General features: G+C 44.1%; 1 protein-coding gene across 1 annotated transcript; it reads right to left on the minus strand.

The window, feature by feature from the left end:
• Positions 1 to 352: 352 nt before the first annotated feature.
• LOC132639710 (uncharacterized) lies at positions 353 to 13,780 on the minus strand. Its single transcript, XM_060356144.1, has 5 exons — positions 13,676 to 13,780; positions 13,062 to 13,591; positions 4,579 to 4,618; positions 2,315 to 3,973; positions 353 to 2,224 (listed from the first exon to the last, which is right to left on the minus strand). Exons 1-5 carry the CDS (start codon positions 13,778 to 13,780, stop codon positions 353 to 355), a joined length of 4,206 nt encoding a protein of 1,401 aa, XP_060212127.1.
• Positions 13,781 to 18,263: the final 4,483 nt, after the last annotated feature.

Below are 18,263 nucleotides of genomic sequence, written 5' to 3' on the forward strand. Positions count from 1 at the left end.
CTGCATTTAATGGTAGTGTGATATGTAGTATTATCCTACCACTCAGCTAGTGGTAAATACTTAGGCCAAGCATGAGGGCTGTCAGAGCAAAAACATCTGAGATATGTCTCCAAAGTCCTGTTCAAAACTTCAGTTTGCCCATCTGTTTGAGGGTGATAGGCAGTAGATCTTTGTAATTGAACTCCTTGTAAGGTGAATAATTCTTGCCAAATATTGCTAAGGAAAACAGGATCCCTATCACTAGTAATTGTAGCAGGCCAACCATGTAGTTTAAAAACATTGTCTAAGAAGCATTGGGCCATTGTTTGAGTAGTATATGGATGTTGCAGGTTCATGAAGTGACCATACTTACTTAGTCTGTCCACAACAACCAAATGACATCTTTACCATTAGACTTAGGCAGCCCCTCAATGAAATCTAAGCATATATCAGTCCAAACTCCATCAGGAATAGGAAGTGGCTGTAACAAACCAGGAGAAGCAGCCGCATCATATTTGTGTCTTTGGCACACATCACACTTGTTAATGAATTCTCTAACATCTGTAGCAAGTGATTTCCAATAGAAAAGAGATTGCAACCTCTTTAGAGTCGAATCCATACCAGAATGCCCTGCTTGAGTAATAGAATGCCATAGATCAATGATAGTTGTCCTCAGCTGATGATCAGCACCAACCACCAGTCTGCCCTTCCACCTCAGTTGACCATTACACCAAGTAAAGGACTTAAAACGTTGAATCTGTAGTCTAGTAATCAAATCCTGCAGACTGGCATCAGCTGTCCATGTGTCCTTGATTTGATCATACAAGGAATCATTTGGAGACAATAGTGAAATAGCCAGCAACTCAGAATCAGGTTTCCTAGATAATGCATCTGCAGCCTTATTCTCAACACCCTTTTTATACTCAATAGAGAAATCAAAAGCCATGAGTTTGGAAATGCCAGCAATCTGAAAGTCAGTATGGATATGTTGTTCCAACAAGTACTTCAGTGCTTTTTGGTCAGTTTTAACAATAAATGGGCTACCCAACAAGTAATGTGACCATTTAGTAACAGAAAAGATGAGAGCTAATAACTCTCTATCATAAACAGACATAGCTTGATGTCTAGGTGCCAAAGATTTGCTGATATAGGCTATAGGATGCCCTTGCTGCATCAAGACAGCTCCTATACCTTTACCACTAGCATCAGTCTCCACTAAGAAGGGTTTTGAGAAGTCAGACATTGCTAGTACAGGAGCAGAAACTAATGCTTGTTTCAGCTTCTCAAATGCTGCAGTAGCTTCAGAATTCCAAGTGAAACCCTCCTTCTTAAGTAACTCATGTAAGGGTTTGCATATAGCACCAAAACCTTGGATAAATCTTCTATAATATCCAGCAAGCCCCAGAAAACCCCTCAACTGTTTAATGTTACTGGGAATAGGCCATTGTTGCACTGCTATGATCTTTTCAGGATCTGTTGACACACCCTCTCTACAGATAAAATGACCCAAATATTCCACCTTAGGCACTCCAAATGCACACTTAGACATTTTGGCATACAATTGGAACCTCTTCATGATATCAAACACAGTTCTAACATGCTCAACATGCTCAGTCATACTCTTAATGTATATGAGTATGTCATCAAAGAAAACCAGCACTGTTTTCCTCAATAATGGTCTAAAAACTGAATTCATAAGGTTTTGAAATGAAGATGGGGCATTGGTTAAGCCAAATGGCATAACTAGAAATTCATAATGGCCTTCGTGTGTTTTAAAAGCTGTTTTATGACAATCTTCTTCAGACATTCTTAACTGGTGATAACCAGCTCTAAGATCAATCTTAGAGAACACCACTGCACCCCCTAATTTATCCAACAAGTCCTCTATAATAGGTATAGGAGACTTATCTTTTATAGTCAACTGGTTCAATTCCCTATAGTCAACACATAACCTCCACCTTCCATCCTTCTTACCAACCAACACAACTGGTGATGCATAAGGGCTGGTACTATGCTGTATAACACCTTGATCAAGCATCTCTTGTACCAATTTCTCTATGATATATTTCTTGACACCAGGATATCTGTAAGGTCTTTTGTTTACAGGATTTGCAGCTTCAACCAAGGGTATCCTATGATCAAAAAAACCTTTGTGGGGTGGTAAAGTAGTAGGTAATGCAAAAATACTATCATATTGTTCAATCAAACCAAATAGTTCAGGAGCAATTGAATCACCTTGATCAGCCTGAATATTATGACATTAGATGTCTTCATCTTCCCCGGATGTTAATGTCAACATAAAGAACTGAGTGTCCCCTCCCTCAATTCTATTCACTGCTTTAGCATTAGTGGATTTCAGTTGACTACTAGCCCCTCTTAAGACATGTTTCTTGCCTTGATACCTAAATTCAATAGTTCTATTCTTGAAATCAAACAGTATCCTCCCTAATGTGTTTAACCATTGTACACCTAAGACAATATCCACATTGCCTAATGGTAATAACAAGAAGTCAGAACTGAATGTAGTACCTTGCAAAAGCCATTGAAAATTTCTGCAAACTGAAGCTGTTTGCACCTTCCTTCCATCAGTAACACTGACAGACTGTGCCATTATAGCAGTTGCTTTACACCCCAACTTCTTAGCCATATCCTGGTCAATGAAATTATGGGTGCTTCCTGTATCAATAAGGACTTGTAAATGTCTCTTTTCATGGTAACCAGTTACCCTGATAGTTTGGTAACCTGTTACTCCAGAAAAGGCCTGTAATGAAATGGTCATGAATTCATCTATCCCTTCAAGAAATTCTTGACCAACTTCCTCTACTGATTCTTCAAGAACTGAATCCCCTTCAACTATATCCACCATAAAGATTTGCTTGTTGGAATTACATTTTTGCCCTGGCACATACTTCTCATCACAGAAAAAACAAAGACCCTTGGCCCTCTTTTCATCCATCTCTGTAGCAGTTAATCTCCTTCCGGGGATTCTATTAGGCCTTCCTTGTTGTACTTCATGTGGTTTCCTAACTGTAGAGTTTGGTACAAATGATTTTTGGAAATTTTGTGTTTTAAACTGGTTTGGAGTAGGTAATAGAGGACCTAGTGCAGGTTTAGCAACAGATTTCAGCCCCCAAGTCTTAGCTTGAGCTTCAAAGACTTCAACCTGCAACCTAGCAATCTTATAGGCTTGCATTAAAGTTTTTGGGACTTTGTTCACTTCAGGTTTGAGTCCACCCAAGAAGCAACTGATGGTGTTTTCTTTTGACAGGCTTACCATTGCCAACAATCTATCAGACTCAGCTTGGTATTCCTTTACACTACCAGTTTGATTCAAATTCTTCAGTGATTCCATATGATCTTCAAACTCCTCTCCAAATCTTTCATTCAATGCTAGAACATATTCAGTCCAAGTAGGTTCCAGAACTGAATTTCTAGACCTCACATATGACCTATGCCAAGCAATTGCTTCTCCTTCTAAATGCATTGATGTTACTTTAACCCTCTGATCGAATGGAACCTCATCCATAGCAAAGAACTGGTCCACTTTATACAACCAAGTCCTCAAATCATGGCCAGAATTTTTTGGGAATTCTAGTCTAGAGTATCTAGTGAAGAAATTACCATTATGTGTATGACCATTCTCCTTAGGTCTGATTTCAGTTTGGGCTTCAACTGGACAGTTCCTATCCACTGAAGAAGATTCAGCTCTGGCTACTTCTTGTTCCTTTCCTCTTATGTTGTTAATGGTCGTTCTCAATTTAACCAACTCCCTATCAGCTTGCAAATTACGATTGTTCATACTAGTCATTCCTTCCATTAGTTTCTGCAACTGATCTTGGATTTGTGACAGCTTGTCTTCCATTTCCTCTGATGGTTTTTCTTGATTCTTGCTTCTAGTGACAATTTTGTTGCTTCTGGTCATGGTTTCACTGCCGAGAATCGACAGCTCTGATACCAATTGATGCACACAGTGCAATCGAGGTGACGAACAGATCTAGAAGTTGTGAAACTTGAAGAACTATAATGCTAAGTCAGGGTTTCAACCGAAAGATTTAGCTAGAGAGAGAAATATTGAGAAAGAGAGAAGTATATGTATATTCATGAATGAATTGATTGTATGAGTTACAAAGTATATATGAAATGAATCTAATCAACTACTTAGCTGTTAATTGCTTTGCTAGCCACTGTAACTGAATTCTAGACTTCAACTAACTTGGGACTTTAACTAACTTCTTGAACAATACTAACTAACTCTGCCACATCAGCCAACTAACTAATACAGCTAATAAAATGCTGACTTTAACTAACTTCTTGAACAATACTAACTAACTGAATAATACTAACTAACTCTGCCACATCAGCCAACTAACTAATATAACTAATAAAATGCTAATTCAACTACAATATTGCATCACACAAAATTAGTGTTATGAGGCTGGGAACGATTGACTTCAACACTAGGTTGACGCAAGGAAGACTCATTGACATGAAGTGGACCAATCTGAGACAGGAGGGGTCGTGAAGGGATAATGGCAGGCGATTGAATTGTTTGCCGCTTTATCGCACACGTCTTTCTTTTATTTGATTTTCCTCCTTTACCATTAGATTGTCCATCTCTTTTAGATCCTCCACCTGACATCTGCAAGAAACAAAGAACATTAATATAATGTATTAGTGATGTAATCAATGTATAACACATGAATAAACAAAGTGATAAGTCAAATTTTGCTGACCATGATTTAGACGGCTATAAGGAGTAAAGCCATATGAATAAACAGAGTGTCAAGTTTAATTTTGCATCACAAGCATAGAACAAAACTGTATGAAGCAAAGATAAAGGAAATAGACAAATGCACTCTTTCCACAATAACCAAAAGAATGGAAAAGTTCCACACATAAGACAGCATCTTCTATCGGGAAAGTACATGTAATACTTAATATAGCACACCAACTTCCACCAGAGGAAAAAAATTCATACTACACTAACTTGGACAAAATCAAATTAATGGAAACCAAGGATTTCAAAACAAAGTAAAGTAAGAATATTTTTGTTCAACTTAACAGATAACAAATTAGAGGACAACTGCAGGTTCAAGATCGGAAAACAAAAAGAAGTTATGATTATCCATTAAGACAAACTAATAGTCTAATCTTTCGAAATAGTAATATAAAAATCACAATGTGAAATCAAATATAGTATTGTAAATAAACAAAACAACTCGACAACTAATATTCTCAATCGTCCTCATCTTCCTCGTTATCCTCTTCTTGGGTTTGAAAGTGATCTTTGTATACGGTAAAAATCGGATATGCGTTAAACCGGTGAGACCTGGAACCGAGGGAAAAATGGGACAAGAACGTGCATGAAGACTTTCGTTCTGAACCGGAGGAACGCTCGGACCGAGGCCGAGGAAGGGCATCATTTGGTCCGGTTTCCTTCATGGCCGAGTTGGTCCGTTTGGTCGTGGCCGTTAGTCCGTTTATTGGTGGCCGTTGGTCCGGTGGATCCGTTGCGCGATTGCCACGCGTCGATAACGTCCTGCCATGTTCAACTGCCAATCGTACGGGTGTCGGACCGTACGGCCAACCTAACTCAACCTAATCCAAGTCAGAGTCTTTCCTTTATTTTTATTTTTCAGATTTCTCTTATTGTAAGGGGCCCATGAGGCAACACTATAAATAAGGGTCATTGTCCACTTTTAAGGGGTTGGCTCCTTAACATCAAGAACACTCCTTTGTACTAGAAATATATACAAATCTCTCTCTTATTATTGTGTTGCAATCCGAATTCATTGTGTTCATCTCTATCACATTTCTTCAATCAAGTAACACTCATATATTAGTAAACGTACAAGTATATTGCAAACCACCGATTATTAATTGCTTCTTCATAGTATATTCATATATTTCTTTTCTCTTTCAAAGGGGTTCAAGGCACAACCACATATCCTATACCTCACCCACAAATTTAATTGATTATCCAAATTCGGGAAAAACAGTTTGACGCCCACCGTGGGACTAGGATAATAGTGGTCTTTTATCTTGATCTCTACGTTACCCATCAAAATCAAAAAACATATTCTGTTCGTCGTTGAAAAAACGGACTAAATGGCTGACACTGGGCAATCTGGTCACGTCAACAACAACGAAATCGTGGCCGAAAACGAAGGAAGCGGTCCACGAGGACTATCAAACCCAGCTGATCCTAACCCCGTTAATTCGAGAGAGGGCCTCAACCATCAAAATACCGTGGACCAAGAGAATGCCGCCTAACCGGCTACCGACCCTTTAAATACACACAATTCGATTACTTTGTCCCGGGCTCAGGGCCGGAAAGAACAGGAAGCCCCAAATGATAATATTGACTTGCGTTTGATTTTTGAAATGTTGCAAGAACAGAGAGCGCCGATTGCCGAACAGGGAATCGCGATAACCCGGTTGCAAAACGGAAAAGATAAAACGACCTCGGAGGAGGCGAAGGGTGCTGCCGAACAAGGGAAAGATGAGGCATGGATTGTCGAGAGCAATGGATCCGGAGCAGGTTCCTCCACCGAGGTTCTAAGAATGCTCGAAACTTCGGCAAAACGGGTAGACTCAACCGAAAAGAGGGTGGAAACATATAACTCTCGGGTAGGCCAAATCCCGAGGGCTCCACCTTTACTGAAAGGCCCGGATTCGAAGAGGTACATCCAAAGGCCATTTCCTCCGAGCGCAGCTCCGAAACTAATCCCGAAGAGGTTCAAAATTCCGGATATCTAGAAATATGACGGCACAACGGAACCGCACGAGCACGTGACCTCATACACCTGCGCTGTAAAAGGCAATGATATGGAGGAAGACAAAATTGAATCGGTATTGCTGAAAATTTCGGGGAAACTTTGTCAAAAGGGGCATTAACATGGTACGACCATTTGCCCGAGCATTCAATCACTCAATTCGAAATGCTCGCCGATGCCTTCATAAAAGCTCACGCCGGTGCCAAGAAGGTGCAGGCCCGTAAGGCAGATATTTTTTGTATTACCCAGAGAGACGATGAATTACTGCGTTAATTTGTCAACCGATTCCAAAGGGAGCGAATGGAGCTCCCCCCGGTCCCAGAAGAATGGGCTGCACAAGCTTTCACAAAGGGGCTCAATGTTCAGAGCTCAACGGCTTCGTTCAAATTAAAGGAAAGCTTGCTGGAGTACGAGGCTGTGACAAGGGCTGATGTCCATAACCGATACGAGTCGAAGATTCAGGTGGAGGATGATCAATTCGAACTTTCCCCGGGGCCAATAAATGTAAACAAAAGTTTTGAGAGACCAAGGAAAGGTTACGAAACGAAGGCCGAATCGTCGAGGGAAAGGTATCGGCCATACTCCCATTTGGAGAAGCCAAGCTTTAGGTCGGAGAAATCAAGGATTAGCCCAAGCTGTTTCTCCGGTCGGGGTAGTAAACGGGCCGAGCGCCCGTCGAACAGTCGGGGTCTCTCATTCAGAAGCGATGCCGGAAGCTCTGCCGGCAACAAGGATTTACAAAAGATATCGGAGTACAACTTCAACGTCAGTACCTCAGGCCTCGTCTCGGCCATTGGCTATGTCCCGGATGTAAGATGGCCGAGACCACTAAGGTCGAATCTGGGCCAACGGGACCCGAGCATGGTGTGTGAATACCATGGAACCCATAGTCACAGAACCGAGGATTGTCGCCAGCTAAGAGAGGAGGTGGCCCGGTTACTGAAGAATGGCCATCTCCGAGAATTGCTGATTGAACGATCCAAAAGTCACTACAAGGAAAGGGAGGCTCACCGATGGGCCGAGCCAGTAGAACCCCAGCATGTAATCAACATGATAGTTGGGGGCACCGATGCCCCTCGAGGTCCGGTGATGAAACGGGCCAAGGTTTCTGTTGTTTGCGAAAAACGCAGCCAGGATTATTTACTCGAGGGTTCTATCTCTTTCAGCAACGAGGATGCAGAAGGAATCATTCAACCGCATAATGATGCATTGGTAATTTCTATTCTTATATATAAAACTCAGATTAAACGTATTTTGATTGACCCAGGTAGCTCGGCCAACATCATCCGGTGGAGAGTGATCGAACAGCTAGGGCTGCTCGATCAGATCGTACCGGTAGCCCGGGTACTCAGCGGGTTCAACATGGCGAGCGAAACCACAAAGGGGGAGATATCGTTGCCGGTTAACATCAATGGTACTATCCAGCAAACGGTGTTCTATGTGATTGAATGGGACATCAAGTACAACGCATTACTGGGCAGACCCTGGATACATATCATGAGGGTCGTGCCATCCACATTGCATCAGTTGCTGAAATTCTCGACACCGGAGGGGATAATAACCATCCGAGGCGAACAACCCGCTACAAGGGAGATGTTCGCAGTCAAGGAAACGACACCTCAGCCCAAAAAATCGGATCAAAGGGAGAAGGACTCAACCGGGGAAACAAACACCAAATAGCAATCACAACATACAGGGCTGGACTCGGGGTGCAAAGAGGATGACTTCGGTGTGCCCAGATCATTCGTCATGTCGGATGACTCGGACGCAACCAAGTCAACAGTAGAGGAGCTGGAGCAGGTCATCTTGTTCGAATACCTACCGGACAGAAAGGTATACCTGGGCACGAGGTTAACCCTGGAGCTCAGGAACAAGTTAATTGAATTTCTTCGAGCTAACGCAGATTGCTTCGCATGGTCCCATATAGATATAACAGGTATATCACCGGAAGTAGCAACTCACAAGCTCAGTTTAGATGGGAAGTTTCCCCCGGTGAAGCAGAAGAAAAGTCCCATGGCGGAAGCAAAACACGCCTTCATAAAAGACGAGGTAACAAAGCTTTTAAAAGTAGGTTCTATCCGGGAGGTAAAGTACCCAGACTGGCTAGCTAACGTGGTAGTGGTGCCCAAGAAAGGTAATAAATTTCGAATGTGTGTTGATTACAAGGATTTAAATAAAGCATGCCCGAAGGATTCATTCCCGTTGCCTCACATCGATAGAATGATCGATGCGACGGCCGGGCATGAGATGTTAAGTTTTCTCGATGCCTACTCCGGGTATAACCAGATTCGGATGCACCCGGAGGATCAAGAGAAAACATCCGTCATCACCCGATATGGGACTTACTGTTATAATGTCATGCCTTTTGGACTAAAAAATGGCGGTGCAACTTACCAACGCCTAGTTAATGAGATGTTCGAAGAACAAATAGGGAAAATAATAGAAGTTTATATTGACGACATGGTGGTCAAGTCCCTGGAAACAGAGGACCATTTAAAACATTTGCAGGAAACCTTTGACGTGCTCCGCAAGTATAACATGAAGCTCAACTCGGAAAAATATGCCTTCGGGGTAAGGTCCGGTAAGTTTCTGGGTTTCATGGTGTCAAACCGGGGGATCGAAATCAGCCCGGACAAGAACAAGGCCATTGAGGATATCGAGGTAGTGAATAACGTCAAAGGAGTTCAGAGGCTCACCGGAAGGATAGCGGCATTGAGTAGTTTCATATTGAAGTCCTCGGACAAGAGTCATCGTTTCTTCTCCTTACTAAGGAAGAAGAACGACTTCGTTTGGACACCGGAGTGCCAAAGGGATTTGCAAGAATTGAAGAGATACTTGTCTAGCCCCCCACTATTGCACACACCGAAGGCGGACGAGCCACTTTTTCTCTACCTTGTTGTCTCTGAGGTGGCGGTAAGTGGCGTTCTGGTCCGAAAAGAATCAGGTACGCATTTCCCTATCTATTATGTAAGTAGAACTTTGGGGGATGCGGAGACCCGTTATCCCCACTTGGAAAAACTGGCATTGGCACTGGTAAGTGCTTCTAGAAAGCTCAAGCCCTACTTTCAATGCCACCCAATATGTGTAGTAACTACTTACCCTCTGAAAACCATCATGCATAAACCGTAATTATCGGGTAGACTAACCAAATGGGCCGTCGAAATTAACGGATATGATATCGAGTACAAACCTCGAACGGCCATCAAGTCCCAGATCTTGGCCGATTTTGTGGCAGATTTCACCCCGGCTATGGTCCCCGAGGTCGAGAAAGAACTTCTGCTGACCTCGGGGAAAGCCTCGGGTATTTGGTCGCTACATACGAACGGAGCCTCGAACCTCAAAGGTTCCGGGCTAGGGATCGTCCTTAGAACCCCGGCCGGGGATGCCGTTCGACAGTCTATTAGAACTGCTAAATTGAATAACAATAAAGCCGAGTATGAGGCTATGATTGCAGGTTTGGAACTAGCCCAAAGTATGGGGGCCGAAATAATCGAGGCAAAGTGCGATTCGCTCTTGGTCGTGAACCAGGTGAACGGGGTCTTCGAGGTCAAGGACGAACGGATGCAGAGGTATCTTGAAAAAATCCAAGTGATACTACATCGGTTTAAATAATGGACCATGCAGCATATACCGAGGGAACAGAATGGCGAAGCCGATGCATTGGCAAATTTGGGATCCTCGGTCGAAGGGGAAGAAATCAACCCCGGACTACGGTGCACTTGTTGAACACGGCAATAGAAAACGGACATGCCGAAATAAACACAATGGGTTTGACTTGGGATTGGCGCAACAAGTACATCGACTACTTGCGTGATGGAAAGCACCCGAATGACCCAAAAGAATCACGGTCATTAAGGACCAAAGCTGCGCGTTTCTGCTTGGTAGACAGTCAATTGTATCGACGATCTTTCTTCGGCCCCCTGGCTAAGTGTTTGGGTCCCGGGGAGACGGAGTATGTGTTGAGAGAGGTGCAACCACTCCAGTGCTGAAGCTCTGGTCCAAAAGATCATCAAGGCCGGTTATTACTGGAACCGGATGGACGAAGACTCGAAAAATTTTGTCCAAAAATGTGACGGGTGTCAGAGACATGCTCCGATGATTCACCAGCCCGGGGAGTTGCTGCATTCGGTGGTTTCACCTTAGCCTTTCATGAAGTGGGGAATGGACATTGTCGGCCCATTACCATAGGCACCAGGTAAAGCCCGTTTCATTCTGTTTATGACTGATTATTTCTCTAAGGGGGTTGAAGCGCAGGCCTTTGAAAAAATCATAGAGAAGGAAGTCATTGACTTCATATAGGACCACATCATCTGTCGCTTCGGCATCCCTGCTGAGATAACCTGTGATAACGGACCCCAGTCCGTGGGTGGCAAGGTCAATGATTTTCTCGAGGGATTGAAGATCAAGAAAATTGTGTCAATCCCGTATCATCCATGTGCAAACGGACAAGCGAAATCCACGAACAAGACAATAATCCAAAATCTGAGGAAAAGACTTGAAGCGTCAAAGCATCACTGGAGGGAAATATTACCGGAGGTGTTATGGACATACAGAACCACATCAAAATCAAGTACGGGAGAAACTCCTTTCTCGTTGGTTTACGGGGCTGAAGCCCTTATTTCCGTGGAAGTTGGTGAACCCACTCTCTGGTTCAGCTATACTACCGAGGAGTCAAACGAGGAAGCTATGGCCGTAAGACTCGACCTCACGGATGAACTTCGCGAAAACGCGTTAGTCCGTATTGCAGCCCAGAAACAGAGAATGGAAAGGTACTACAATCGAAGAGCCAATTTTCGGCATTTCCAAGTTGGGGATTTGGTGCTTCGAAAAGTTACCTTGAACACCAAAAATCCCAACGACGAAAAATTGGGTCCGAACTGGGAAGGTCCGTATAAGATAATCGGGATCACGGGCAAAGGATCGTATCAGTTGGAATCCATGGACGGGCAACGGTTGCGCAACAATTGGAACGTGGCTCATCTGAAAAGATACTACTATTAAGGTATGAACTCCCCGTGTTTTCTATTTAACCTTTCTCTTTTTGCAGAAAATTGAGAGCCGAATAAAGATAGAATTTAGGCCTGAAAACACGTGTTGCACTCTTTTCCTTAGTGCGGTTTTGTCCCAAAATGGGTTTTCCGACAAGGTTTTTAACGAGGCAACAAGTACAACGTGTTACTCAACGAATACGAAGACAGTCGCCCAGAAACTCGGGGTCACACCCAACGAGTGGGGACTTAATAGCACTCACCCGATCTTGCAGCTCGGATAAGAGCTAGGGGACTATCACACCCACTCTGAAGTTTACCCCGATTAGCTGAAACCGGAGGTCGCCCTCAACAAAATAAAACTGGATCTTCTGCATTAGGTTCCGATGTAAGGACCAAACGATCAGAATAACTCGTGTCCATTTAGTATTTTCTACAGCAAAAGCGGAAGGGAAAAATTCATTCTCATGTACACAAACACTTGCAATGCAAAAATTATCGAAAGTTTGGATAAACGATATCTCGGATGTCTTCCTGTCAAAACAGTTCACCCCAGTGATAATCGCCGTATTTCACCACTATTTTATTTATACACCCTATACCGGGCACTACAGTCGAAAATCGACAAAGGCAACAAGGTCATAGCGAACCGAGCCAAAGTCATTAATCCCACGAATAGGGACTTTTACATCAAAATCTAGCTAAGGCTGAGATTTGGGTGTCCTAAAAATGCCCGTCATGATTCGAAGACGTCCGGATACACAAAGCATAAAATAAGTCCCATGGGCAAAACCTCAATAAAATTCTAGGACAAGATGTGCCGGATGAAGTAAGAAGCCGATATTCAGGCATAGTCAGAAAAAGCGAACCGACAATTCGGGCGAAAGTCATAACAAACAGTCATTCAAAGAAAAGAATCAAGAAAAACACATGTTCTATTTATACAGAGGATTTTACATCAGAGACCTGTACAAAGGCAAAAAATAAAAGGTACAGGCCCTAAATCTATCCGGAATGGCTGGAGCCGGAGTGTTCAGACACTGTCCGCTCGGAGTCATCCCCGAGGGCACCCTTAGCCTCTTCCTCGATTCTTCTAGCCTCGAGAATAAGGGCTAGAAGATCCGTAATGCCATGCTCGGCTTGCTTGAGGGTGATCCTCCGAGACTTCCATTTTTCGTACTCAGCTGCAATGGTGGCATGAGCCTCGGCGGCCTTCACGCTCTTCTGAGCTTCCTCCAAAGCAGCCTCGGCCTGGGCTAACTTTGCCGCCAGAACATCCCGAGCCTCTCCGAGGACATCTTGCATATGGATAGCCTACTCGAGCTCGGCCTTGAGGGCGTCATTTGCATCGGCTGTCTCCTTAAGCTCAGTTTTCAGATCATCGCATATCTGGGCCCTCTGCTCCGCCTTCTCCTCGAACACCCTCATGCGCTCTTTGTACTGAGCTCTCTCAGATTCGAGCAGCCGGTTCCTCTCGGTCAAGCTCGCAGCATCAGACTTCACCAAATCCAGCTTCTCCCGGAGTTGAGAAAGGGTGGTTTCGAGCTCATCGAGCCTCGAGGAGAATTGAGCGTTATCTCGGCTAAGGCCGATCTTGTCCGCTTCGAGACTCCGGTTGTATTCAACCATCTCGGCCAGCTCACCCTTCAATCGACTGTTTTCATCCTTTGTCGCATCGAGCTCGGGTCGGAGGTTGGAAAGAACTACTGCTTGATTCAACTCGTCCTCCTTCACCCGCAGAAGATGCAAATACTTCTCGGTCTCTCGGCTTTGAGCATCCAGCTGGCCCTTGAGGTCGCCCACCTCTTGCTGGGCACGGACGAAGGCCTCGTTGATGAGCACCACACTCTTCAAATGAAGCAAGTTAAAAACTTGAACAAGACAAGGCTAAAATTCTCAGTGAAATTATGCAAAGATGCCTAATAAACTTACCCGGTTGCCCGCATGCATACCCTCGTTAATAAGCCACTGCCAGGAGACCCCGTTCGTCTTTCGCTTGTCTGAATCCGAGACAAGAGGCCTCAGATAGGTTGCCATGCTCACCGGGCGAGAAAGAAAGCTGCAATCCTCGGGGACGGTGACCGTAGCCGATCTTGTCCTCCTCGACTCCACACTTGGGGCCGGAAAGATGCGCACCAAGCTGTCCTTGGCTCCAGATTCGATGGCCCGGCCAACCGCCCTCGTGGCTCGAGGGATTTGGAGATGTCCTAAACCCGCGGCTTTACCGGTCGCAGGAGGGGTGCTCGAGAACATGTCCTCAAACTCATCCGGCCTCAGAACCGGAGTTGGGGAACTTAGAACAGCCTCAGCAGCTTTGGCAAAGACAGGGGGCTCCGTAGCTGCAGCAGTCCCATAATCGGGCAACGAGCCAGTGACCGGTGGAGCTTCGCTCTCGGGGGCCGGCTCGTTTCTTTGATCAGCTTCGGCGACAGCCGCCCCCCAGATCTACTTGCCCTTTGCAGGGGGGTTTCTTCGGAAGAAGCTTCACCTGAAATGTCGACGAAGTCAATCGACCTTAGAGGAGTCGGGTAAAGAACTTCTTCCGCACCTGTGGGTAACGCCGGGAGCAAAGGTCCTTCTCCGGCTAGATGAAGTGGTGAAGCGGTAATATCCTCCTCCGGAATGGGAGCCACGGAAGGGACCGCACTGATACTCCGGACGAGGAGCTCGGGCTCTGCTTCGTCCCGTAAAGTCCTAACGACTCTCCTCGTCCTTTTCTTTGTTTTCTGCCCTTTGTCCGAGGGCCTTTTTCTTTTGGCAGCAGCAGCAGCAAGGATACGAGATGCACCTGCTAAATCAAACTCGGGCGTCGACGTTGTGGGTTCGGCTCCCATCTCCGGTCTGGGATCCACCGAGCCCTTGGGCAAACCTGAAAAGCAAAGATGCAATGAATACGAGTAGTAGAAGATGCAGTGAACACGGGTAGAAGCAAAGTGTTACCGTGGTTCTGGGCGACCCATCGGCCGCGTGACAGGTGGCCCCACGTCCGGTCGTCGTGGACATACTGGCTAAGGAGGGCAGTGACCCATTCGTTCATATTCCGGACGACCGGAGGAATCCATCCATTGGCTAATATAAATAAGAAGAGCGGTGAGAAAGCGGGATCAAAGTTTGACAAAACATACAAAAGCAAATACTTAGAGTTCAGGCTTACGCTCGTTGTTCCACGCTTCCGGAAAAGGCATGTAATTGTCCGAAATGATGTCCGAGGTCCTCACCCGGACATACCGCTCCAACCAGCCCCTGTCCCTATCTTCATCCATTTTCGAGAAAAATGGATTCCGGCTACCCTTTGCGAGTTTTATTACGCCACCCCGGAACAACCTCGGGGAATATAAGCGTATCAAGTGGGCCAGCGTGAGCTCCTTCCCGGCATTGTTGGCCAACAACCGGAGGCATGCCACGACCCTCCAAACGATTGGACCAATCTGTGCCAAGGTCACGTCATAGGTCCGGCACATGTCCAAGATGACCGGATCGACCGGAGGGTCGAGCTTGAGAGTGAAAGGGTAGGTATACACATAAAAAACCTTCCCAGTGGTCAGTGACTGATTCACTTGGCCCGGGGGCAAAAACTTGAACAGAACGGGTGTCCCACCCGCAATCAGCCCGGACTAAGTCGAGTTTCTCCTCAGTAATGGACGAGGAATATCGCCTCACATCAAACCCCCTATCGGATACCGAAGATGGTTTTTCGACCTCAAGATCTTTGTTGAAGTTAGGCTTGGCCGGTATAATATCCGAGGCAGTGGGCTCGAAAGTGCTCTTTGCTTTAATTGGATATGCAGGTTCGGTTCTTTGGGATGAAACCGAGGGAATATCATGGGAAGTGGTTTCAGACATTTGAAAATATGAAAAGAAGAAGTTGAGTGGATTCAGAAAGGAAGTTAAAAAAAAAAGCAAGGGAACAGACGGTTCAAGAAATGACAGAGTAAGAAGCAGCAACACTCAAGCAAGAGTAGCTAGTAAAGATGGTGGCAAAGTTGCTTCCTTTCACGTAAGTATAAGCAATGAATTAGCAACAAGCTTGGTATGGAGGATAATTATATATGGTGAAGATGAAGAAATGCAGTGAAGGGTGAAGATGAAGAGGGGTGAATCGTAAAAGTATTTGAATGAGGTGGTGAAGAGCCTTATATAGGCATGGGAATGGAACGGTTACCGATGCCGGCCAACCAGGGGGAGCCACGTGTCCCATAATTAATGAGGAATGACCTGAAGCGACGTGCGTTACGGCGGTTGTCAGAGCTGACCATCCGAAATAAGAATCGTGGCCGAAGAAAATGGGACGTGACGCAACTGTTCCCGCCAAAAATGAAAAGATAACAACGGGCAAACGGAGTCACCGGTTTCTTGATTCATCCACTTCCCGTTACTCCGATAAATCTACTATCCGAGAAGTGTGGGGACTATCTGTATACGGTAAAAATCGGATATGCGTTAAACCGGTGAGACCCGGAACCGAGGGAAGAATGGGACAAGAACGTGCATGAAGACTTTCGTTCTGAACCGGAGGAACGCTCGGACCGAGGCCGAGGAAGGGCATCATTTGGTCCGGTTTCCTTCATGGCCGAGTTGGTCGTTGCCGTTGGTCCGTTTGGTCGTGGCCGTTAGTCCGTTTATTGGTGGCCGTTGGTCCGGTGGATCCGTTGCGCGATTGCCACGCGTCGATAACGTCCTGCCATGTTCAACTGCCAATCGTACGGGTGTCGGACCGTACGGCCAACCTAACTCAACCTAATCCAAGTCAGAGTCTTTCCTTTATTTTTATTTTTCAGATTTCTCTTATTGTAAGGGGCCCATGAGGCAACACTATAAATAAGGGTCATTGCCCACTTTTAAGGGGTTGGCTCCTTAACATCAAGAACACTCCTTTGTACTAGAAATATATACAAATCTCTCTCTTATTATTGTGTTGCAATCCGAATTCATTGTGTTCATCTCTATCACATTTCTTCAATCAAGTAACACTCATATATTAGTAAACGTACAAGTATATTGCAAACCACCAATTATTAATTGCTTCTTCATAGTATATTCATATATTTCTTTTCTCTTTCAAAGGGGTTCAAGGCACAACCACATATCCTATACCTCACCCACAAATTTAATTGATTGTCCAAATTCGGGAAAAACAATCTTGTGAATCATCACTATCAAAAAGATCTTCCTCTTCACTTGCTATCTCTTCCTCGGCTTCCTCTTCTTCACTTGTTGCCTCCTCATCTTCCTCTTCAATTAAATCATGTCAATCTTCATTAACAACAGATTGAAATCTACTTCCATCAACCTCTTCACCATTAACTTGGCCATCTCGAAAGCAATCAATTGTGTCATCCTCTATACTTGAACTAACATGTTATTGCTCCTCTTGGTAAGCAACTTCCAAATCATATCTTGTATCCACAGCTCCCCTTGGCTTTGTCTTTATAACCACCCACCAATCAGCTTTATCTCCTTTGTTTCCAGGATGATTTGCATAATAAACTTGAGTTGCTCTTTGGGGAAAGATGAAAGGGTCAAATTTAGCATATCTTCCCTTTTTCGAAGCTCGACAATACCAAATTGGCTATCAACTTTCATGCCATGTTTAGAGGGATCAAACCAATCACAATAAAATAAAACTAACTTCATTAATGATGTCATTGGCCGTTCTAATTCGATAATCTCTTTAAGAACACCATAATATTCATTTATAGTACCATCATGTCTGGTGCCACTAACACACACCCCACTGTTATATGTACTTCTTCCTTTACCCCAAGAAGAAGTGTGAACTTTGTAACCATTCACGAAATAAACAGGCCAAGACCTTGCCTGTCTCAATGGTCCCATTGCTAAGATGCGCAAATATGGATTATGCAGCATCTCTTGTGGATTACTATTGACCTATCAAATAATGAAAGCATATTAGATATACATTTTAAATGATATGTTCTTTAGTCACAAATGGTTTATATTAATCCATACATAATCTTTGAACCATCGTGGAAAGTCGGCTTCAATTTGCTTATCAATGACATCATCTGTGAGATTAATGTAAGTATCTCTCAAGGCTTGCTCATTCAAACTGCACCCACTTACATCAGCACATTAGTTTCAACCTAAATATAATAAAAAAGTCTTAATAATTAAATGAATGCTATGGTTGAAACTTACTTGGGGAAAAGTTTAACCTCATCACAATTTATAAGAACATGCAATTGTGCTGCAACAATTTCTTTATCAGTTAGCCACCTGATATTTTTATCCTCCTTGCCATAAGTCCGATCAGAAGGATTAAAGACTAATAGAGTTGGTTGAGTTGCATTTTTTTCGATTATATCGTCATTACGACCAACTCTATTGTTGCTAGATAGGACATGAGATTCAAAATAATGGGAAGCAAAGTACGAGATTTCTTGAGCCAAATATGCTTGACAAATAGATCCTTCAACTCTGGATTTGTTTTTTATGGTCTTTTAAATTTTATTAAGGCACCTACAATCATTTTAGGAAATAAATAAATTTATGTAATAAA

Source organism: Lycium barbarum, chromosome 5, assembly GCF_019175385.1.
Source record: "Lycium barbarum isolate Lr01 chromosome 5, ASM1917538v2, whole genome shotgun sequence".
Taxonomy (NCBI): domain Eukaryota; kingdom Viridiplantae; phylum Streptophyta; class Magnoliopsida; order Solanales; family Solanaceae; genus Lycium; species Lycium barbarum.